Source organism: Leopardus geoffroyi, chromosome C2, assembly GCF_018350155.1.
Source record: "Leopardus geoffroyi isolate Oge1 chromosome C2, O.geoffroyi_Oge1_pat1.0, whole genome shotgun sequence".
Lineage (NCBI taxonomy): Eukaryota > Metazoa > Chordata > Mammalia > Carnivora > Felidae > Leopardus > Leopardus geoffroyi.
The window spans coordinates 113,069,732-113,094,472 of NC_059333.1; the positions used below are offsets into that span (position 1 = coordinate 113,069,732).

Here is a 24,741-nt window from a genome sequence, read left to right on the forward strand (position 1 = left end):
GCACAGGGCCCACTTCAGGTCCTCTGTTCCCCTCTCTCTCTGCTTCTGCTCTGTTTGCATGTTTGCTCTCTCTCTCTCTCAAAAATAAATAAACGTTAAAAAAATTCCCAGGGGTGATGTAAAAGGCAAAGATGTATATTTGTGATGTTTACTATAAAAAAAAATCAAACCTATGAATTAATCAATATTACTATTTAGGGAAAGACTTACTAAAAAGGAGAGAAGAGTGATTTAAAGAAAAATGTTAGGTAAACTCTAGTGAGAGATAATTACAGTTGCAAACCAGCTGGAAGTATAGGTGAATGACCATAGTTCAGGAAACAGGTTTAGGAGTTCACATTAACTCCAAATTTCCATGCCCAGCTATGAGACCTTGGCAAATCCTATGTCAAGGTCAACTGTATATAGCCTCTTGCTCTGTAAAATAACTATCACTGAAATTTCACATATTTCTTATACATTTTAAATGATTCCATATTAAAAAAATGAAAGTGATTTGTAAATTTTAATCTATAGAAACAAATTGCATTAATAATATGGTTGGAAAGGAGAATAATCATACCTTAATCCCTGATATACTATGGACCCTCCAAATTTTACAATACCGTAAATGTAAACAGAAGCAGGGAGGCTATGGAAAGTTGGGCCTTAAGGGCAGGGGCCTTATAGTTAAAAGTTAATTCAGTATTGTGTTCTGGCTCTGAATCATTTAACATCCCTTATCCTCAGAAATTTCATCCGAAAAATGGGAATAATTTTAGAATCCACCTCTTGAGAATATTTGAGCACTATACACGCATATAAAACATTTGTAGAAATAAAGCAGATGTAGGAATCCCCCTCATAAAAAGTCTTAAAAAAAAAAAACATTATTAAACGGTAACTACAGCAAAAAAAAAAAAAAAAAAAAAATGACCTCGGGGTTACCACCCTGGGAAAATAAGGAATATAATATGCCACAGTCCTCCTCCTGTGGTTCATCTTCTTTTTAATGTTTTTTAATGTTTATTTTTGAGAGAGAGAGCGCGAGCAGGGGAGGGGCAGAGAGAGTGGGAGGCATAGAATCCAAAGCAGACTCCAGGCTCTGAGCTGTCAGCACAGGGCCGAATATGGGGCTTGAACCCATGAATGGTGAGATCATGACCTGACCAAAGTCGGATGCTCAACCAACTGAGCCATCCGGGTGCCCCTCCTGTGGTTCATCTTAGTGGGGATCTGAGACTCCAGATTTTGAGTAGGAATTGACTATCACCATGAGGTCGGTTGTCAAGGAGTTGTAGAAGAAAAACTGTCGAGTGCAAGAATCCACAAGTATGCCATATTTCCAAAGTAATCATCCAAGTTTGGACATCAGATATGAATTTTTTTAACTTAACCATGTCAGCTCTAAGGAGCTAAAGACTATGTTCATATCACACACACTTCTAGAGTTACTTCTGAGTCCCTGCTTCTATAATTGTACCTCAGTAACCAACTTATTACTAACTATAAATCATTTGAATGCTTGGCCATTGGATATGGGACATTCCCAGTGTTTGGCTAAGTGAGACAACCCTGGCTCTGTGGTTAAATGCTGAGGCTATAGTGCCAGACTGCCTGGGTCTGAGTCTACTTTACTTTCTCTAAGAGCTGCAGTGACCTGGAATAAGTCACTTTTCTTTGTGTACCTGAAAATGGAAAAAACATGAATACTTTCCTGTTAGGTTTTTTTTTTTTTTCTTGGTGGTGGCCTGAGGTTTAAATGAGTTGGTATTTGTAAAATGCTTATAATAGTTCTTGTCACAGAGTAAACCGAGTAAACCCTCAAATGTAAGCTGTTGTCATTATAAGAAGTTATTTCCCTAAACTAGCAATTCTCAAATTTAGCTATATGGGAATCATATGGAAGGCTTGTTAACACACGGATTCCTAGGTCCCATCCTTGCAGTTTCTGACTCAGTGATTCTGGGATGGAGCCCGAGAATTCATATTTTTAACAAGGTCCCCGGTGTGACAATGATGTTGTTTGTCCCTGATATCCACTGCTCTAAGGTATTAATTTCAAATTCCCATCAAAAGCTTAAATACAGTGTAACTAGAGGGAATGAAACATGGTCATTTTGGCTATATTAATTCAGTGTTTATGAGTCGAAATGTTGAGAGCCCTGTTTACAAGTGCAAGAGCTATTAAACAAGGTCTCAGTTGCTAGGGGCAATTCCTGGACAGTGGGGATGGGGGTGGAGATGACAGAGGGGAACACAATCCAAACAAATACAAATCAAACAATTGCATCGAACTGAAATCCAGTTCTCTGATAATCCTTTTCACAAGACAGGTTTCTCCAATTGGGCCGAACAGGAAATTCAAACTGCAGGTTATCACAGGTTTTCCTCACGAAGCAGAGATCGGAGAACAGCCCGTGGTAACTCGGCAAAGTCTGAAACCCAAAGGCCCGCCTGTCAACAGGTGAAAGCGGTCCGCCGAAACTATCCTGCCCACCAACTCCCCTGTGCCCGGGAATTCGAAATCAAGGAGGAAACGAGACAGAAGGAAAAGGCGTCCCGCGCTCCCTGAGAAATAAAGAGGAGCGTGGTGGTCGTTTATCTTCCGTGTGCCGCAAAGGCCCGGCGGAGTCCCCAAACACAGAAGTCAACGTCACCCTGATCCCCCGCCCCGCCTTCCCTCCAAGGCTCTGGGAGGTCCCGAGGCCCCACCCGGCGGCTGAGCTTGGGACATAGCTGGCGGCGTGAGCCCATTGGTCATCTGGGCAAAGAGGTGAGCGGCTCCTCCAGTCCCTTCCTGGAAGGGGACGGGCGGGACGCCCGCGCGACCAGGGGCTTGGCGTGGGAACGCGGCGTGTCCCGCTGCAGGAAGCAGCTCGGGCGAGCGCCTGGGCACGACGCACCGGAGAGCAAGGGGCGATTAAGGCAAGAAGGAGAAAGTCACCTCTTTCATGACTGGTGCCAGGCAAAAGACACAGAGCAAAGATTAACTCAGTTGGTGGCGACCCGTATTGTGAGCATCTATGACAGATTCGTCCAAAAACAGAGGAGAAACTCCTGGGACCTGGAGGCAAAATGGAGTGATAATAATTACATTTAAATGACAACTTTAGAGAGTCTTTAAAGCACACTGTTGAGGGAGGAGAAAGGAAATTGCAAAGCTTCCACTTTGTCTTTTGTTTCTGTAAAAATTGTACTACAGGAAACGCTTCTTTTGGGTTAACGTGGGCACGGGTTACAGTACGCTGAAGCCGTGGAAACCCTCCAGGTCTGTCTCCGGAGTATCATCACTGAGCTGCAAGCCGCAAAGACTGAGCTGTTTGCTCACTTTGGGAGCAGAGAACTTTTCCTCACTCAGTTTTGGATACACTTCATTTCCTGGTAAGATCTTCTGTCTCTGCCTGGGTCAGGAGAGGACTCAGAACCAGGAAAAGAAGAGCTCAGGTATTGTTAATTTCAATCTGTTTGGTTACATACATTTTCAGGTTTAAGTTTTTGGGAATCCACTATGCACTTATCCTTTTAGAGTTGTGATTCTTTTAAATCGCTCTCATGTGGGTATTATCCAGGACTTCTGTTTTCTAGCTGAACAACAGAATTCCCTTCCATTTGTTTCTTTGAGTAACGAATGATAAGGTGGAAATGCTGTCTCCAATCATTTGTTTACTTAAAATGTTTGTAATCAGATGGTTCTAATGACAAAAGCAGTCATGTGATTAATCCTATATTAAATTTTGCTTTGGGCTAAATTCTAATAATTGCATTATCTTTATCCACATGAAGATAAGCAGTCTGTTTTTTAGCATTGTTTATAGCTAAAGGATGGTTGCGGGTATAATCCAAAAGAAACCATTCTATCCCAAGGAATGCTGAGATTTATAAATTATGAAGGTCACTTTTCTTAGAAAAGCACAATGAAAATTTTATTGCAGCTCTTGCATAATAGGAATTTCAGTAAAAAATTAGGTTTGGAGCCCTGAGCTCGCCCCACGTGTGAGTAATACATGTCATTTTTCCAACAAGCCAAGGATATTTTTTTCCCTGATAATGCTTTCCCTACTCCCATGGCAGACAGAGAAGGGGGGAGGAGGAAGGGGAGAAGGGGAAGGAGGGGGAGGAACAACCAAGGAAAGGTACACAGGGATGTTCTTGGCAAAGCAGAAGAAAGCAGCATCATGCCTTCCAGGGGTCAGTGTGGCCCATTCCAGTGCAGGTGCAAGGCTCAAGTCCTCTGCTCTGGGAAGTTACTGTGGTCACGCTCATTATATGGCAGGGAAGTGTGCAATGTGTCTTTTTTGGCAAGGACTAGAGGACATGTTAGAGATTTATTCACCCATCCAGTGGATTATTACAGCTCTTAAGATTGTTTTTGAAGAAGATTTAAGAAAGCAAAAAACAGACCTTATACATGCAGGGAATAAAATGTGTTAGAAAATTTAGTTTGATCATATATTCACACATATACACATATGTACACACACACAGAAGCATACACAACATATAAAAGCCCAGAAGGAATATAGCAAAATGTTAATGATTATATCTGGGTGGTGGAAATATGAGTAATTTTACTTTCTATTATTTACAGCTTCCAAACTTACTGTGACGCACACAGATTAGTTTTCTAATCAGTTTTTTAAAAGCTGGTCTAAAAAAAACTAATGTATAAACTGGAAACTAAGCAGTCTGTATTTCAGTTGTCATAATACTTTCATTATGGTCTCTTATTTTCTCTCTCTATTGAATCTCTAAATAATAGGGATTGCTGCTTTTCATTAAGAAGTGAGAAGTTGTGAAGGAATTTTCACAACAATAAATACCCCACTTGATCACAAAGCTCCATGTGAGGCCAGCAGACACTATGGCTTTGTAAAGAGTGAGTTTTACCATGCAAGTTGGGAATGAAATTGGCCGCTTACAGCTCTTCAGAAAGCTCTCTCAGATTACCAGATTTACTGTGTGTGGTTGTACTGGAACTTTGCTCAAACCATACTTACAACTCTGAGGTGTGATTTTGTTTATTTTCAGGATGAAGGTGAAAGGCAAAGGAATCACCTACTTGCTGGTCTCGTTCTCTGTGCTCTGCCTGGCAGCCAGCCCCGGAGGCAAGGCCTGCCCTCGCCGCTGCGCCTGTTATGTGCCTACAGAGGTGCACTGCACGTTTCGGTACCTGACCTCCATCCCAGACAGCATCCCACCCAACGTGGAGCGTATCAATTTAGGGTGTGTGGGGGTCCTTGTCCTGTTCCCTTCTCTAGGAGAGATGACGTTCATGCTTTGAATCAAATCCTGAAACAAACTTTGTGATTGGAGGAGATTAACCAAAAAATTTTAATACTACTTCTCTTCTGAAATAAGCACAGGAAGATCTTAAGTTTGTTAGGGGCAATAGGAAAAATTTTTATGGTAAACTTTGACTTGGAGGAACCTGAAATCACTCTTAGTAGAATGGGAGGCCCATGATTATAGAAACACTTCATTCTGACCACATTTTTGCTGGCAAATAGCTTGTTAACTTTTAGAGTTGACATCTATCAGAAGGAAATAATGTATATAAAGGATACATATGAAAAGTTGGATAGATCTTTTTGTAAGGCCCTTGGACTCCTTTTCATACAAACTGAAACTGTTTAAAAAGCTTTTTAAAATGTAAGTCTAATTAAATCAGCTAAAAGGTAACTCTATTTTAGAGGTTTATGAAAAACTGTGTGTGGGGGGGGGGGAGAGGGGAGTGCATATGTAGTCAGATGTAACATCATTTATTTGACAATAGTGAGCTCCTACTATGTGCCAATCACAATGGATGATGCCAGGGACACAACAATGAACAAGACCTATTATTCACTTCTAGAAGCTATAGTTACAGGGAGAAGACAGATGCACCTGAGTATAATTCAATAAGAGCTGTAATAGAGCATACAAAGTACCCTGGGAATGGTCACTAGTATGATAGCTGTTATCAGGTCACTCAGTTCTTGTCCCAGATGCACCAAAGAATTAGAGGTCAGAGACCAGAATGGAGAGAGAGAGTTTATTGAGTAGATGAGTATAGTACACTTTGAAGAGTGAAATTGGGCCACTGCCCAGCAAGTGAGCCAATGGCCCTAGGAGCTCTAACTGCATCCTTTTAAGCCTGTTTTCTGCACATGTAAATTTGGATTTTGATTGACATTTTTGATTGGCAGCTGGTGGTTATATAATGTTTTGGCTTCTGTGCATGTGCCTACCCATGATGCATTCTGTTATATTTATTTATATGTTGTATGAGTTTTTAATCAGCTTTTGCTGTGACCTTAAGGGCAAATTGCATCTTTTTTGTGCATGTTCAGGTCTTGTAAGCCCCCTTGTGGCTTTTGAGCCAGCTTTGTGGATTGGCCTTTTCTGTTTTGTTAGCCTCTAGAGGTGTCCCTGAAGGTGTGGCTGTTAACCCTCCAGGGTGGCTCCAAGGGTGTGGCCAGCATCTGCTTTATCCCTCCTCCCTCATGCCTAATGCCTAACACTCCCCCCACTCCCCGGCCCCCAAGTGATTGGATCCCAATTCATTGGAAATTGGGGCAATGACTGCTATGGCTTCTTCAGACTGTTACGGAGCATATTGCAAAGATTTTGGGGGTCCATCATTACTTGCTGGCTATCGACAAAAGAAGGCGGTGGTGACTGGTGGTGGTTGTCCAAGGGACTTCTGAAAAGGAAAGAGTTTGTAGGTGTCTAAAGGTTGATATCTTTGGTTGAGGACCATTTGGAAATTGATGGCCTGTAACCTGGAGGAACAAAGATACCAATATATTGATTAGTTGTGACCCAAAGAGTCCCTAGGGAGTCTCTGGAACAAGGGGCATAAAGGGAGTAAGGGTGTAATTATAAACAGTTGTGGACAGATCATCCAAGAAGAAAGATGCTCCCTCGGTATGGAAATTTTGAAGGTGGAGAAGAAAGTAAAGGGTTTGTAGGAGAAATGATTCCATAGTGGGGAGAAAAGACAACTAAGTTGTAAAAAGGAAAAGATGGCTATGGCAGGCCCTGTTCCTAATGGGATGACACAGAAAAAGACAGAAGACTTATGTGCCATGAGTAATCTTTTTGAAAAGCATCTTTTAGAAGAGGTTCACAGGAGTAGGCATCCATGATGTTGGCCAGGGGCTGATGCCATGGTTTGACTCTGGAGTGATGGGTCTAGCTAGGGATTCCTGGTACCATGATGGTTGTAGGGAAAGACAAAAGAGCCCAGAAAGGCCCTTTCCAAGTAGATTCTAGCTAGGATTTAGGGAGCCATCTTCCAGACTTTCATTAGAACCTGATCACAGTTCATATAGAGGAGGTGATTCTTGTTTGGTAGTGGAAACTGTTAGGGCATATTCCTTTAAAGCCCGTTGAACTTTGCATATGGAGACATAATATGAGTTTGTATCCCTAGAGTCTTTGGATCTACCAAGAAGTCTGTAGGTAGGAAGGGTGGCCAATAGGGGACCTAGAAAGGACTTAAACCCAGGGCCTCCTTGGGCCTATATGACTACAGAGAAGAGCAATGGCAAGGCTTCTTTCCAGTTTAGTAATGTTTCTTGTGTGAGCTTTTTAATAGTACCTTTTAGGTATTGGTTAGCCCTTTCCACCTTCCCAGAAGGCTCTGGCCTTCACAGTGGAGGTGGTATTTCATACCCAGTTCTTTGGAGACAGATTGAACTATGGTGGCCACAAAGAGGTGACTTTCAGAGGCCAAATGAGGGGATGATTTCATGTAGAAGTTTGTTGACTACCTCAGTTGCTCTTTCAGTCTGTGTGGGGTATGACTCTACGCTGTGAAAGTGTCAACAAACATGAAGAGGTATTTGTATCCTCTGCAGGGTGGCATCTGAGTAAAATCCATCTGCCAGCCTTCCCCATGGTAGGATCCATGCCTCCGTATTGTTGGATTAAGTCCAATGGATGCCTTCAGGGTTGTTCTATATGCAGGTGGGGCAAGAGGAAGTTAATTGTTGAACCACCTGGGAAAATCCTTTACCTTGGAATGTTCAGAAAATGACAGTTTGTAAGGCATCTGTCCTAAATGAGAGGAGTCATGAAGGGCCTTAAATAGCTTGCATTGAAGATTTTGAGGAATGACCAAGATTTCATCTAACAAATACCATCAACTGTTGTCTAGGGAAAATCCCTTTTCATTTGCCCTGGGTTTATCCTTTTCTGTATATTTGGAGTGTGGTAGAGGCAGAGGGCGGGATATGCGGGCCCCCTGTAGAAGAGGCTCTTGCTGGCTGGCTGCTTGGTTGCCCTGTATTATTTCTGAATCTCCTTTTTGATGATCCTTGCATTCGACCACTGCCATTCCCTTGGGTCGGTATACAGCCTCGAGCATGCGGGTTATGTGGGTTTCATATTTGATGGGCATATTTTCGGAGGTGAGATATCCTCTTTCTGCTCAAATGGTGGTGTGGGTATGTAGGACTAAGAAGGCATATTTCAAGTCAGTGTAGATGGTAACTCTCTTATTTTTAGCCAGCTCTAGGGCTCTGGTAAGAGCAATGAGTTCAGCTTGTATCCTTACTATCTCCTGGCATTGAGCTAAGGACTCTTCATGTATTCATTCACTTAAACCTCATGACACCTTTTGAGTAGCATATATTATGTGTACTTTATAGATGAAGAAAGTGAGACACAGAAAGGTTATTAATTTTACCCAGGGTTGCACCACTACCAAATGCCTGAGTTCCTAATCATAGCCAAACTATTTGGCTTCAGAGCTCAGGTTTCTTAACTACTACTTTATAATAATAAATTCTATGTGGGAAAGTGAGGGGGACACATAAAACAATGGTCTGGGTCTTAACAGTAGTCACAAATAGAGAGGGGTGGAGTCAAGGGCATTCCAACCTGAAGGAACAGCATATGCATGAAAGTTTGAAAATGAGAAGAGATGTGGTGTGGAGAGTGTAACCACGGCTGCCGGGCCCAGGTAGAGGATAGACCGTCTGTGGTATCTGGTGAATTTCAATAATATTTCAAGCATATGACTGTCTCCTTAGAGCACAGGCTATAAAAAGGGAGGTAGCGGGTTTTGTGTGTGGATGTGCATGCATGCGCGCTTTTGCTTTGACATTTGAACTTCAGTTGACCAGCCTAGCTTATACCTGACATTTTTATTTCAGGTACAACAGCTTGGTTAGGTTGACAGAAACGGATTTTTCTGGCCTGAACAAATTGGAATTGCTACTCCTGCACAGTAATGGCATCCATACAATCCCTGCTAAGACCTTCTTGGATCTGCAGGCCTTGCAGGTAAGACCAGTGAGGGGGAGGTGCAGGTTAATGAAGTGGGATGTACCCTTGAGAGCTGACCATTCCAGTGGAATCCAAAAATCATCATTCTGTGAGTTAGAAGGACATATCAAAGGAAGATGTCCAAGACTGATTTCTCTTTAAATGAAATGGTATGTGGAAATTAGAATAACAAAATTCTGAGGCAAGTTTTCTCAGACCTCAGGCTAACAGGAAAAAAAAAACAAAAAAACAACAGTACCCAGGGATTATCACTACACCTTTAAAATTTAATCCAGAAAGGCAACTTCTAGTCATGTTCATCTGGGAATTGAATGTGGTTCGTAAAAATAATTGCTGTCTTAGAAGTTAGCTTTCTACACATCAATATAGTTTAAAAATTTTTATTTACTTATTTGTACCTTGTCTTGTTCAAAAAATTTTGAGTAGTTAATGGGGACTTCTCAGAATGCATCAAATATTATAAGAATTATTATTCCAGTAAGTAAGAAAGTAAAGATAAAACAAATATAGGGATAAGAAAAGGGGGATTACGGGGAAATGCATGTGTAAAGATCAGTATGTCTGCTATATAAGTAGGACTTAAAGCTTTTGAGAGGCTATGTCACCATTCAAGATGACTATTAACTTTTTAAAATATATTTTAAAAAACCTGTTCAGGAATAGTACAACCATTTCTGATTTATTTTTTCTTTGATAGATTTTTTATCGATGTATATTTGATACACAGTATTAGTTTCAGGTATGCAGCAAGAGTTCCTCAATATTAATCACATTAGGAAGTGATTACTATGACAAAGCTAGCTACCATCTGTCATGATACAAAGTTGTTACGGTATTGTTAACTATATTCCCTATGCTGTACCTCACATTCCCCATGACTTGTTTATTTTATAGCTAGCTGCAAGCTTATAACTTTCAATCTTTTTACCCTATTTTGCCTACCCCCGATCCCTGTCCCCTCTGGCAACCACCAGATTGTTCTCTTTATCTATGAGTTTGTATCTGTTTTGTTTTTGGGAATCCACAGATAAGTGAAACTTGATGGTGTTTTCCTTTTTCTGACTTCTTTCACTTAGCATAATACCCTTTATTCCCGTCCATGTTATTGCAAATGGCAAGCTTTTATTCTTTTTTATGACCAAGTAATATTTTGTGTGTGTGTGAGTCTACATACACATCCCCTTTATCCATTCATCTATTGACGGACACTTAGGTACCTTGCACATCTTGGCCTTTGTAAATAATGCTGCAGTAAACATTGGGGTGCATGTATCTTTTCTAATTAAGGTATTTTGTTCAGATGAATACACAGAAGTGAAATTGCTGAATTGTATGGTAATTCTATTTTTAATTTCTTGAATAATTTTCATACTACTTTCCACAGTTCCTTTTTGTATTCCCACCAACAGTGCACAAGAGTTCCCTATTCTCTAACATCTTCACTCACACTTGTTATTTCTTGTCTTTTTGATGTAGCCATTCTGACAGGTACTAGATGGTATCTCATCGTGATTTTGATTTGCATTTCCTTGGTGGCTAGTGATGTAGTGTATCTTTTCATCTGTATATCTTCTTTGGAAAAATGTCTATTCAGATCCTCTGCCCATTTTTTAATTGGATTGTTTGTGTGTTGCGTTGTATGAGTTCTTCTTTATATATTTTGGATATTAACCCCTTATTGATTATGTCATTTGTAAATATCCTCTCCCTTTCCATAGGTTGCCTTTTCATATTATTCATGGTTTATTTCACTGTGTAAAAGTTTTGTTGTTTGATGTAGTCTCATTATTTTTTTTTTTATTTTGTTCCCCTTGCCTGAGGAGACAAGTCAAAAAATAAATTGCTAGGACTAATGTCAAAGAGCTTATGATGTTTTCTTCTAGGAGTTTCATGGTGTCCAGGTTTACATTAAAGTCTTTAATCCATTTTGAGTTTATTTTTGTGTGTGGTATGGGAAGGTGGTCCAGTTTCATTCTTTGCAAGTAGTTGTCCAATTTTCCCAATGCCATTTATTGAAGAGACAGTATTTTTCCATTATATATTCTCTCCTTATTTGTTGAAGATTGATTGACAATACAAGTGGGGGTTTATTTCTAGACTGCCTATTTGCTTCACTGATGTGTGAAGTCAGCACCATACTGTTTGATTACTATAGCTTTGTAGTATAGCTTGAAATCCAGGAGTGAAATCAACTTTCTTCCTCCTCAAAATTGCTTTGGGGGGCACGTGGGTGGCTCAGTCGGTTAAGCGTCCAACTTCAGCTCAGGTCATGAACTCATAGTCTGTGAGTTTGAGCCCCGCATCAGGCTCTGTGCTGACAGTTCAGAGCCTGAAGCTTGCTTCTGATTCGGTGTCTCCCTCTCTCTCTGCCCCTCCCCTGCTCATGCTCTTTCTCTCTGTGTCTCAAAAATAAATAAAAACATCTTAAAAAATTTTTAAAAATTAAAAAAAATTGCTTTGGTTATTCAGGGTCTTTTGTGGTTCCATACAAATTTTAGGATTATTTTTTCTAGTTCTTTGGAAAATGCATTGGTGTTTTGATAGGGACCTCAGTGAATCTGTAGATTGCTTTGAGTACTATAGACCTCTTAACAATACTGATTCTTGCAGTCTGGGAGCATGGTATACATTTCCATTCATTTGTGTTGTCTTCAATTTTTTCATCAATGTCTTACAGCATTCAAAGTATACATATTACATGATGCCTCTTTGGTCAAATTCATTTCTAGGTATTAAAAATATTCATTGCAGTAAATATGAAGATCCAATTGGCTTTATTAAATGATTTGTGAATTGGACAGCCTCTCATCTAGCAAGTAGAGGGGAGCTCTGAGTACTTGTACAAAATGGAAGGCTGAGGAGGAAGAGTGGGACGAGAAAGTTGCTAGCAAAATAAAAAAGGATTAGCAGGCAAGATCACCTTCCCTAATGGGGAAGGACAGAGGGTCTTATTGCACAGATTACCTCATTGATCCTGATCAGAAAATTCTTGACTGACCCCAGTTTAGATTACATTTCTTTAAACTGTAATTAAGTTAGGTATTAAGCTTCAGTTCTATGACTTGGTCTGGCCCAAGTGACACCATTTCAGACCTGTGGTTTTCTTTTTAACAATCCCACCCTCTTTTGATCATGCTCACAGTTTAACTAGAGATGTGATCAGAATTTGAGGCACTAGGACAACTCACAGCTACCACTCCACACTTCTCACAGCTGTGTGTGTGTGTGTGTGTGTGTGTGTGTGTGTGTGTGTGTGTGTGTTGTATTCATGGGTCAGAATGTTTTTTGCTTAACCTCTGTGATATTCACATGTTATAACTTGAGGTTTGCAATTTTTAAGTTAGTTATCCCCTTTGCTCCTTTTCTGATGTTCCAGTCTTAAGGAGATCATTTGCTTGTCAGTTAGCAGTTTACATGCATTTAAGATTTTTTTTAGGTTTTTGTTTTAATCATCTGGTGCTCATTAAGGCGAGTGCACTCCTTAATCCCCATTACGAATTTCACCTATCCCCCCCACCCACCTCTCCTCTGGTAACTATGAATTTGTTCTGTATAGTTGTTTAGTTTGCCTCTCTTTTTTTCTTCCCTTTGATTGTTTGTTTTGTTTCTTAAATTCCACACATGAGTGAAATCATATGGTATTTGTCTTTAGCTGACTTATACCACTTAGCATTATACTCTCTAGCTCCATCCATGTTGTTGCAAATGGCAAGATTTCATTCTTTTTTATGATGCAGTAATATTATGTTTTATACATATACCACATCTTCTTTCTTCATTCATCAATCACTGGATACTTGGGTTGCCTTCATATCTTAGCTGTTGTAAATAAGGCTGCTATAAACATGAGGGTGCATGTGTTTGTTTGAATTAATGTTTTTGTATTCTTTGGGTTAATATCCAGTAGGGCAATTGCTGGATTGTAAGGTAGTTCTATTTTTAACTTTTTGAGTAACCTCCATACTGTTTCCCAGAGTGGCTGCATCACTTTGCATTCCCACCAACAGTGCAAGAGGGTTACTTTTTCTCCACATCCTCGCCAATACCTGTTGTTTCTTGTGTTGTTGATTTTAGCCATTCTGATGAGTGTGAGGTGATAGCTCATGTTAGTTTTGATTTACAGTACCCTAATGATAAATGATGTTGAGCATCTTTTCATGTATCTGCTGATCATCTGCATATTTTAGAGAAGTGTCTGTTCCTGTCTTCTGCCCGTGTTTTAATTGGATTATTTGGTTTTTGGGTGTTGAGTTTTATAAGTCCTATATATATTTTGGTACTAACCTTTTATGGGATATATCACTTGGAAATATCTTCTCCCATGCCATAAGTTGCCTTTTAATTTTGTTGTTTGTTTCGCTGTGCAGAATTTTTTATTTTGATGTAGTCCCAATAGTTCATTTTTGCTTTTGTTTCCCTTCAGAGGACCTATCTACAAAAAAAGTTGCTATGGTTGATGTCAGAGAAATTATTGCTGTGCTCTCTACTAGAATTTTTATGGTTTCAGGTCTCCCACTTAGGTCTTTAATCTATTTTGAATTATTTTTGTATATGGTATAAGAAAGTGGTCCAGTTTCATTTTTTTGCACATGGTCATCCAGTTTTCCCATACCATTTGTTGAGGAGATTATCCTTTTCCCATTGGATATTCTTTACTGCTTTGTTGAAAATTATTTGACTATATAATTATGGGCTTATTTCCTATTCTTTTCCATTGATCGATGTGGCTGTTTTTTTGCCAGTACCATACTGTTTTTATTGCTACAACTTTCTTGAATTCCAGAATTGTGATGCTTCCAGCTTTGCTTTGCTTTTTCAAGATGGCTTTGGCTATTTGAGGTCTTTTGTGGTTCCATTCAAATTTTATGATTGTTTGTTCTAGTTCTGTAAAAAAAAAAAAAAAGAAAGAAAAAAAGCTGTTAGTATTTTCATAAGGATTGCATAAAATGTGTAGATTGCTTTGGGCAATATGGTCATTCTAACATTTGTTCTTTCAAACCACAAGCACGGAATGTCTTTGCACTTTTTTGTGTCCCCTTCCATGTTTTCATTAGTGTTTTATTGTTTTCAGAGTTCAGGTCTTTGATTTCTTCTGTTAGGTTTATGTCTAGCTATCTTACTGTTTTGGGTACAATTGTAAAGGGATTGTTTTCTTAATTTCTCTTCTGCTTCATTGCAGGTTTATAGAAAGGCAACAGATTTATATATACTGATTTTGTATCTTGCAGCTTTACTGAATTTGTTTATCAGTTCTAGCAGTTCTATGGTGGAGTCTCTCTGGTTTTCTATACACAGTACTATGTCATCTGCAAATAATAAAAATTGCCTTACCAATTTGGATGTCTTTTATTTCTGTTCAAGTGTTCTTTGTTGTCTTGGTTCAATTTTTGGTAGATTCTTTGTTGCTAGGAACTCATTTCCTTTAGGTTGTCTGGTTCTATGTTTCTAGGAATTTATCGATTTCTTCTAGGTTGTCCAATTTGTTGACATACAGTTTTTTGTAATATTCTTTTACGTTTGTATCTCTATGGTGTTGTTATTTTTTCCTCTCTCATTTGTGATTGTATCTATTTGGGTCCTTTTCTCTTTTTGATAAGTCCGGCTAGAGGTTTATCAATTTTACTGATTTTTTTTTTTTCAAAGAACCAGCTCCTGGTTTAATTGTATCTGTTCTATTGTTTTTTTTAGTTCCTATATCATTTATTTCTGCTCTAATCTTAATTACTACCTTTCTTCTGTTGGTGTCCAGTTTTGTTTTTTGTTCTTTTTCTAGCTCCTTTAGGTGTAATGTTAGGTTTTTGAGATTTTTCTTCTTGAGTGTTGCCTGTATTGCTGTAAACTTGCATCTCAGAAATGTGTTGGCTGCATCCCAAGGGTTTTAGACTGTTTTTTTTTCATTTGTTTCCCTGTATCTTTTTATTCTTTGATTTCCCGGTTAACGCATTCATTGTTCAGTAGTATGTTATTTAACCTCCACGTCTTATGCTCTTTCCAGATTTTTTCTTGTGGTTGACTTCTACTTCCATAGCATTGTGGTCACAAAAGATGCATGGTATGACTTAATTCTTTTTGTATTTGTTGAGGTCCTTTTGTGGCCTAATATATGTTCTGTTCTGGAGAATGTTCCATGTATACTTGAAAAGAATGTGTATTCTGCTGTTTTAAGATGGAACGTTCTGAATATATCTGTTAAATCTATCTGTTCCAGTATGTAATTCAAAGCATTGTTTCCTTAGATCTGTCCACTCATGTAAGAAGGGTGTTAAAGTCCTCAATAATTACTGTATCATTATAGATTCCTTTGTTATTAACTATTTGATGTATTGGGTGCTTTCATGTTGGGTGCATAAATATTTACAATTGTTATATCTTCTTGTTGGGTTGTTCCCTTTATTATTATATAGTATCCTTCTTCATCTCTTTTGAAAGTATTTGTTTTAAAATCTAGTTTGTCTGATATAAGTATTGCTACTCTGGCTTTCTTTTGACATCCTTTTGCATGAAAAATGTTTCTCCATCCCCTCACTTTCAATCTGCAGGTATCTGCAGGTCCAAAATGAGTCTCGTGTAGGCAGTATATAGATGGGTCTTGTTTTTATATCCATTCTGTCACACTTTGTCTTTTGACTGGAGCATTTAGTCCATTTACATTCAGAGTAATTATTGATATATATTTTTGCCATCTTATTACTTATTTTGTGGCTGTTTTGGAAGATTTTCTCTGATCCTTTCTTGTCTTTTTCATGGTTTCCTTGTTTTCTTTAGTGATATTTTTGGACGTCTCTTGATTCTTAGCATAATTATTAGTGTTTTTTTTTTTTTATTTCCGGTTACCATTAAGTTTGTATATAAGATCTTCTGCATATATCATTCTATATTAAGCTGATGGTCATTTAAGTTTGACATTCTTTACTCCTCCCCACATTTTATATATATGGTATCATATTTTATATCCTTTTATTTTGTGAGTTTTTTCATGTGTCATGTGTTTTTTTATATATAAATAATCATTTTTACTGCTTTTGTGTTTCCCACCTTCATACTGTCACCTTTGGTCTTTTCTTAACACTGAGAGAGTCCCTTTAATATTTCTTTCAGGGCTAGTTTAGTTCATGACTAAAGTTTCCTTTAGTTTTTGTTGGGGAAACTTTTTATCTCTCCTTCCATTCTGAATGATAGCTTTGCTGGACAGAGTATTCTTAGCTGTGTGTTTTTCCCATTCATCAGCACTTTGAATAATATATCATGACATTCCTTTCTGGCATGGAAATTTTCTGATGAAAAATCCTCTAATCATTTTATGGGAGGGATCCTTTGTATGTAACTGTCTTCTTTTGTCTTGCTGCTTTAATTTTTTTTATCATTATATTTTGCCATTTTAATTGCAATACATCTTAATATGGATCTGCTTTTGTTGATTTTATTGGGGGTTCCCTGTGCTTCCTGGATCTGGGTATCTGTTTCCTTTCCTAGATTAGGGAAGTTTTCAGCTATTATTTCTTCAAACAAATTGTCTGCCCCCTTTTCTCTCTCTCCTTCTTCTGGCACTCCTGTAATATGAATGTTAATAGATTTTATGTAGTCACTGAGTTCCCCCAAGTCTATTCTCATTTTGCATAAATCTTGTTTCTCTCTTTTGTTTAGCTTGATTACTTTCCATTACTGTCTTCTAGGCCGTTAATTTGTTCCTCTGCTTCTTCCAGCGTGCTGTTCATTGCATCAAGCATGTTTCTCATTTTATTGAGCCCTTAATCTGTGCTGTCACTCCTTATCTCTGGGTTCATGGTTTCACTGATATCCTCCACTTTTTTCTCCAGTCCAGCGGGAATCCTTAGGATCATTGCTTTAAATTCTCTATTAGGCATGTTACTTATATCTGTTTGGCTTAGATCTCTGGCAGTAGCCTTGTCCTGTTCTTTCATTTGGGACAAATTCCTCTGTCTTCTCATTGTGTCTAAGTGTTTGTACCTGTTTCTGTATATTAGGAAAGTCAGCTACATCTCCTGTTCTTGAGGGTAATGGCTTTATGAAGAAGAATTCCTGTAGTGCCCTGCAGTATAGTGCCCCCTGTTCCAAAGGCCTGAGACTTGTGCAAGTGTCTCTAATGTGTGCTGCATGAAATTTGCTATTGTGGCCTGGCTGCTTTATTCTTCAGGCCAGTTGTCTGCAGAGGCTCTCTTTGTTGTTGGCAGTGTTTGGTCCCTATCCTGAATGTGGTGTGTTTTAACTATGCTCTGATTTGTTTGTAAAATGAGGTCTGTTGATACCACCACCAGAACCAAAGCTAAAGAAAACTCCCAGATCAGGAGCCATGATTTTGGCCAGAGCTTGGGCTGGTCTTTTGGGAGAGGGAGCCACTGCACTGGGACTGAGGCAGGCTTTACTGGGAAAGGCAGTTCTTCTGGAGCACAGGGGATTAGAGCTTGATGTAAGCAAGTTAGATAGTGAGTGTGGGCACTACATAGGCTCCCACGGGTGGCTCTGTCCTTATGCTGAGTGGAGCGGGGTGGGGGGTGAGGAATGGTACATGCCAGTTCCTTTGTCTCTGGAGGAGTCTCTGTGTGAACACTGCACCTCTGGGACATGCTCCAAGATGGGCAACTAATTTCCTCACTATGTGTCCTAGGCACTCTTTAGATTGCTGTTTCTATGGTGTATATCTGTGGGCTGTTTGCCCTGCCTTCTTGCCAAGTGCAGCCCCAATGCCCTCTAAGCTCTTCCAGAGCACTCCATACTCTCCAAGCTCTTCCAGCCCCAGTGGTTGCAAGAACACATGAAATTCATGCCCTCTCACTTTCTAAGCCAATTGCTATGGGGATTCATTTCCCTCATGCATTCCCCTGTGTGTTTGTCTGTCTTTTGCTCTTCTCTGCAACTGCAGCTCCCTTTCCACAGCAGGAGCCACAAATACATTTCTCTCCCAAACTGTATCTCCATACTTCCTGCCTCCTTTGATGTGGCCTCTTCTCTACCTTCACTGATGGAGTTTGTTCTGCTGGTCTTCACATGGATTTCTGGGGTTTTTAGGGTGATTGGATAGTCATCTAGTTTTATTTGTGTAATGAGGTGAGCCTAGGCTCTTCCTACTCCACTGCTTTCTCTCCCTTGCATATAAATGAATTTAAATTAAGAGGATGTAATATACCAGGAGATTATAACTATAAGCAGGATAATTTCCAAGGTTTAGAGTGCACTTCGGGGCCATGGTCCCCAAGACTCAAATCAACCAAAATCAAATAGGTCAAATAAAGACCCCCATTGAAGTAATTACCCTTTTAAGCCAAATGGCCTGGTTAGTGATTTTATGTAATTGAGTTTCACCTTCCCCAGAAGTGTAGCAGGTGGTGTTGGCCACAGCACAAATATCTCCTTGCTCTGCTACAAGATAGTCAAGGGCTAGCCTATTATCAAGAACTGTGTTGGCCAGAGCATCTAAGGATCTTTTTTGAGTAGCTATTGTCTTAGCCATGGGATCTGCCATATCTTCAAGAGTTAAAAAGAAGTTCCTAATCATATTTTCATTTATTCTCACTCCAAACCAGGAAAGTATGGCCTTGCCTAAGGAAGCAATTCTTGAATCATGAATGCCTCCTGGTGGGTCTTTTTCGAACTCAGTAAATACAGAAGAGTTAACTTATGAAGCATCTTAATTGTGTGTGAAAAGTTAGGGGCACAGGTGAATAACCTAAAAGACATTACCCAGCTGTGTGCCAGCCATCTAGACATTTGTAGATCCAAGAAGAATGATAAACATCACAAAGACAAATCTTGTTGGCACACAGATCATTACCATTAGTGAGGTGCTATTAATGGATTAGTTTACCAGGACTGCTGTATTTACTGGTTCAAGCCAAGGGTCAGTCAGGTGTTCAGTGCATATGGTAAAGGAATCTCTAAGCCTGAAATATAGTGTTGTTCTAAGTGGCTTGCAAAAATGGGTGCTGCTGGTAAGTTCTCTTAGTAAGTGGGGACAGATCTAATTTAGATAATCATAGGAATACGGGGGTGAAAATATACTAAGATTTACATAGGCATTTGAGTTCAGATGGGTAAGTTCAGATATTATTGGAGAAAGGTAAAAAGGCACTGGATATTCTGGCCATAAACGTTTAACTTGGTAAGAGACTTCTAAGGGAGTGAGGGTGTTGATTGCAGTCTGCAGTGACATTGGGAATAGAACAGGAATTGGTTAAAGGAGCACAAGAGATCTTCAGCCTCATGGGTAGATCAAAATCTTTAATGACAAATTCAGCAGTCTGAAAGCTTACTTCCCTTAGCAATGGCCTTGGAGATATTGATAATGGCATTATCTTTCCAGCCCAATACCAGAATAAAGAAAAGGAAAAGAAGGAGAAGCGTTCCTTGTTTAAAGTATCAAGTTTTGATCTGTCCTGTTGGATAGAAGCCATCTACCTCAGTATCAGCTACTTCCCTTCCTTATCAATTTGATTCAGAGTCCTCCAGCATCTATATAGGACCAGATGTCAGGTGTTGCTTTCTTCAGCTGTGAGTGAGATGTATATCCAATCCCTGGAAATTTTGTAGCAATGCCAGATTAGAAACACTTGGTAAGGTCCTTTCCAATGGATCCCAAGAAGTATCTTCTTATATTGTTTCAAAATACCTGATCACCAGGCTCCAAATTGTGACCAACAGGGACCTGGGAATTGAGATCTGGGAAGACTTTTTTAACCTGTTGATGATAGACTTGAGCATAAGACATTAGAGATTTACAGTGGCTAGTCCTACTAGCATGAGATGATAAGGATAATCAGAAAGTTGTATGACAATAGGCATTAGTCTCCCTGTGACTGTCTTGTATGGAATGGGTTTGTTTCCCAAAGGGGATATTGCAAACAGTGAGACCAAAAGCAATACCTTAGGCCACAGAAGTCTAGTAGTTTCAGCAAGTTTAGAGAGTTTAAATTTGAGGATACCATTAGTTCTTTCAAACTTGCCTGATAATTGAGGGTGATGAGAGCAATGGTAATTCCAGGAAGTTTTGCAAGGTTTTTGTTAAGGCACATATGATTTGCCTGGTGAAGTCGGTGCCCTGATCACTGGGGATCATGGAAGGTACATCAATGGGAAACATATTGTTGAATAGTTTATGTGCTACCAAATAAGGCATCAGCCTTGTGACAAGGGAAAGCTCCAAGCCATCCAGAAAACACACCTATGATAACAAGAACATATCGATAACTCATACTAAGTGGCAGTTGTGTAAAGTGCCGTTGCAGGTAGGAGTGTCCAGAAGGAAGTCTCTTCAGACTTGTTCTGGGAACAACAAATTTTATCCAGGATTACAGGTCAGATTACTTTTAGCAGGTCAGGCACTGGTAAACAGTCAATAAAATTGCAAAGACAATCTCCATCAATATCTATTCATAATTAAAGTAATTTCAAATGCATTATGGTGGGTTAAGGAAGGCTAAACATATGGAAAAAAAGGGTTAATCAGGGAAGCAGGAAGTACTAAGGGGCTGTCTTGGGTTTCCCATTGCCCCAAATGTTCATTTAATTTACAGCCATTGTTTACCCACCTTAATTTCTCTGATTTGGAAGTACACTGTTGCTTTGTTACAAGGACATCAGGATGGTGAGAATCTGGCAATAAGGGATCATTTTATGCAGAAGCAGAATGGACTCCATCTATATGTGTCATAATGTTGCAAATACCATAGAGAAGGCTTCATATTACTTATTTGACAAAGCTTTCCATGAAATTTACAAATCAAATAAGCCTAATTAGTTTAACAAATCCTTGGGAATATTCCAAGTCAAAAAGACTTCATTTAGAAACTTCATTTAAATTTGATTTGGGGAAGTTTGTTAAATAAACCTGTGTTTATTAAATATTAAGCCTGTGTTTGCTAAATAAACCTGTGTGTGTATATATGTGTGTGTGTGTGTGTGTGTGTGTGTGTGTTTATATAGCCACATACACACACACACACACGTGTGTGTGTGTGTGTGTTTTAAAGTATTTGCTCAAATAAAATCACAGATCATTACATTATGAAACTTTACCTTTTAAGAATAAGGACACTTTGACAATCTGTTAGCAAAAGCAGACTAAAACTCCAAGAAAACTTCTTTTAAAAGAGAGAAAACCAGGGGCACATGGGTGGCTCAGTTAACTCAGACTCTTGATTTCAGCTCAGGTCATGGTCTTACGGATCTGAGATGGAGCCTCATGTCAGGCTCTGCACTAACAGCACAGAGCCTGCTTGGGATTCTGTCTCCCTCTCTCTCGGCCCCACTCCTGTTCTCTCTCTCTCTCTCAAAATAAATAAACATTAAAAAACCAGAAAACCAAATTCTAATTTTGCACCAACTCACTTTTAATATTAAAACTTATTTTTAGGGGAGCCTATGTGGCTCAGTCAGTTGAGTGTCTAACTCTTGATTTCGGCTCAGGTCATGATCTCATGGTTCTTGAGATCAAGCCCCATACTGGGCTTCATGCTGAATGTGGAGCTTGCTTCAGATTCTCTCTTGTTCTCTCTCCCTCCCTCTCCCTCTCATTCTCTCTCTGTCCCTCTCATTCTCTCTCTCTCTCTCTCTCTCTCTCTCTCTCTCTCTCTGGTTCTCTCTCTCTCTCTCTCTGTTTCTCTTTCTCTCTCTCTCTCTTTCGCCCTCTGTTCCTCTCCGCTGCTTGCTTTTGCTCTCTCTCTTAAAAAATAAAACTCAATTTAAGTTCATTTAAAAAAATTTTTTTAGGGGCGCCTGGGTGGCTCAGTCGGTTGGGCGACCGACTTCGGCTCAGGTCATGATCTCGCGGTCCGTGAGTTCGAGCCCCGCGTCGGGCTCTGTGCTGACAGCTCAGAGCCTGGAGCCTGTTTCCGATTCTGTGTCTCCCTCTCTCTCTGACCCTCCCCCGTTCATGCTCTGTCTCTCTCTGTCTCAAAAATAAATAAACGTCAAATAAAAAAAAAAAAAAAAATTTAAAAATAAAAAAATTTTTTTAATTTTATTTATTTTTCAAAATTTGCATCCAAATTAGTTAGCATATAGTGCAACAGTGATTTCAGGAATAGGTTCCTTAATGCCCTTACCCATTTAGCCCATCCCACCTCCCACAATCCCTCCAGTAACCCTCTGTTCTCCGTATTTATGAGTTTTTTCTGTTTTGTCCCTGTCCCTGTTTTTATATTATTTTTACTTCCCTTCTCTTATGTTCATCTTTTTTGTCTCCTAAAGTCCTCATAGGAGTGAAGTCATATGGTTTTTGTCTTTCTCTGACTAATTTCACTTAGCATAATACCTTCCAGTTCCATCCACATAGTTGCAAATGGCAAGATTTCATTCTTTTTGATTGCCAAGTAATACTCCATTGTATATATATACCACATCTTCTTTATCCATTTATCCATTGATGGACATTGGGCTCTTTCTATACTTTGGCTATTGTTGATAGTGCTGCTGTAAACATGGGGGTGCAAGTGTCCCTACGAAACAGCACACCTGTATCCCGTGGAAAAATGCCTACTAGTGCAATTGCTGGGCCGTAGGATAGTTCTATTTTTAGTTTTTTAAGGAACCTGCATAGCATTTTCCAGAGTGGCTGCACCAGCTTGCATTGCCACCAACAATGCAAAAGAGATCCTCCTTCTCCTCATCCTCACCAACATCTGTTGTTGCCTGAGTTGTTAATGTTAGCCATTCTGACAGGTGGAAGGTGGTATCTCATTGTGGTTTTTGATTTGCATTTCCCTGATGATGAGTAATGTTGAGCATTTTTTCATGTGTTGGTTGGCCATCTGGCTGTCTTCTTTGGAGAAGTGTTTATTCATGCCCTTTGCCCATTTCTTCACTGGATTATTTGTTTTTTGGATGTTGAGTTTGGTCAGTTCTTTATAGATTTTGGATACTGACCCTTTGTCTGATAGGTCATTTGTAAATATCTTCTCCCATTCTGTCGGTTGCCTTTTAGTTTTGTTGATTGTTTCCTTCACTGTGCAGAAGCTTTTTTTTTTTTTTTTTATGAGGTCCCAATAGTTCATTTTTGCTTTTGTTTCTGGAGATATGTTGAGTAAGAAGTTGCTGCAAGCAACATCAAAGAGGTTTTAGCCTGCTTTCTCCTCAAGGGTTCTGATGGCTTCCTGTCTTACATTTAGGTCTTGCATCTATTTTGAGTTTATTTTTGTATATGGTGTAAGAAAGTGGTCCAAGTTCATTCTTCTGCATGTCACTGTCCAGTTTTCCCAGTCCCACTTGCTGAAGAGACTGTCTTTATTCCATTGGATATTCCTTCTGGCTTTGTCAAAGATAAGTTGGCTATACATTTGTGGGTCCGTTTCTGGGTTCTCTATTCAGTTCCATTGATCTGAGTGTCTGTTCTTGTGCTAATACTATACTCTCTTGATGATTACAGCTTTGTAGTATAACTTGAAGTTTGGGATTGTGATACCTCCAGCTTTGGTTTTCTTTTTCAAGATTGCTTTGGCTATTAAGGGTCTTTTCTGTTTCCATACAAATTTTAGGATTATTTGTTCTAGCTCTGCGAAGAATGCTGGTGTGATTTTGAAGGGATTGCATTGAATATGTAGATTGCTTTGGGTAGTATCAACATTTTAACAATATTTGTTCTTCCTATCCAGGAGCATGGAATCTTTTTTCCATTTTTTTTGTGTCTTCTTTAATTTCTTTCATAAGCTTTCTATAGTTTTCAGCATATAGATTTTTCTCGTCTTTGGTTAGATTTATTCCTAGGTATTTTATGGTTTTTTGTGCAACTGTAAATGGGATCGATTCCTTGATTTCTCTTTCTGTCGCTTTATTGTTGGTGTATAGGAATGCAACCGATTTCTGTGCGTTGATTTTATATCCTGCAACTTTGTTAAATTAATGAATCAATTCTAGCAGTTTTTTCATGGAATCTTTTGGGTTTTCCATATACAGTATTATGTCATCTACGAAGAGTGAGAGTTTGACCTGGTACTGGCCAATTTGGATGTCTTTTATTTATTTGTGTTGTCTGATTACAGAGGCTAAGATTTCCAATACTATGTTGAATAACAGTGGCGAGAATGGACATCCCTGTCTTGTTCCTGACCTCATGGGAAAGCTCTCAGTTTTTCCGCATTGAGGATGATATTAGAGTTGGGTCGTTCATATATGGCTTTTATGATCTGGAGGTATGCTCCTTCTATCCCTACTTTCTTGTGGGTTTTTATCAAGAAAGGATGCTGTATTTTATCAAATGCTTTCTCTGCATCTATTGAGAGGATCATATGGCTCTTGTCCTTTCTTTTATTGATGTGATGAATCACGTTAATTGTTTTGCAGATACTGAACCAGCCCTGCATCCCAGGTATAAATCCCACTTGGTTGTGGTGAATAATTTTTTTAATGTATTGTTGGAGCTGGTTGGCTAATATCTTGTTGAGGATTTTTTGCATCCATATTCATCAGGGAAATTGGTCTATAGTTTCCTTTTTAGTGGGGATTCTGTCTGGTTTTGGAACCAAGGTAATTCTGGCT

The 24,741-nt window shown here is 39.2% G+C and overlaps 1 protein-coding gene across 2 annotated transcripts in view; it reads left to right on the forward strand.

Annotated features, from left to right (window-relative positions):
* Positions 1–2,682: 2,682 nt before the first annotated feature.
* IGSF10 (immunoglobulin superfamily member 10) overlaps positions 2,683–24,741 on the forward strand; it is a 75,801-nt gene continuing 53,742 nt past the window's right edge. The window contains exons 1-3 of one of the 2 annotated variants that reach the window (XM_045503238.1): positions 2,683–3,426; positions 5,011–5,205; positions 9,123–9,252. In XM_045503238.1, coding sequence (XP_045359194.1) covers positions 5,012–5,205; positions 9,123–9,252 — 324 coding nt within the window. In that variant the 5' untranslated portion in view covers positions 2,683–3,426; position 5,011. Of the gene's footprint in view, positions 3,427–5,010; positions 5,206–9,122; positions 9,253–24,741 lie in introns of those variants that run through there. The other variant, XM_045503239.1, reaches the window with a different exon arrangement.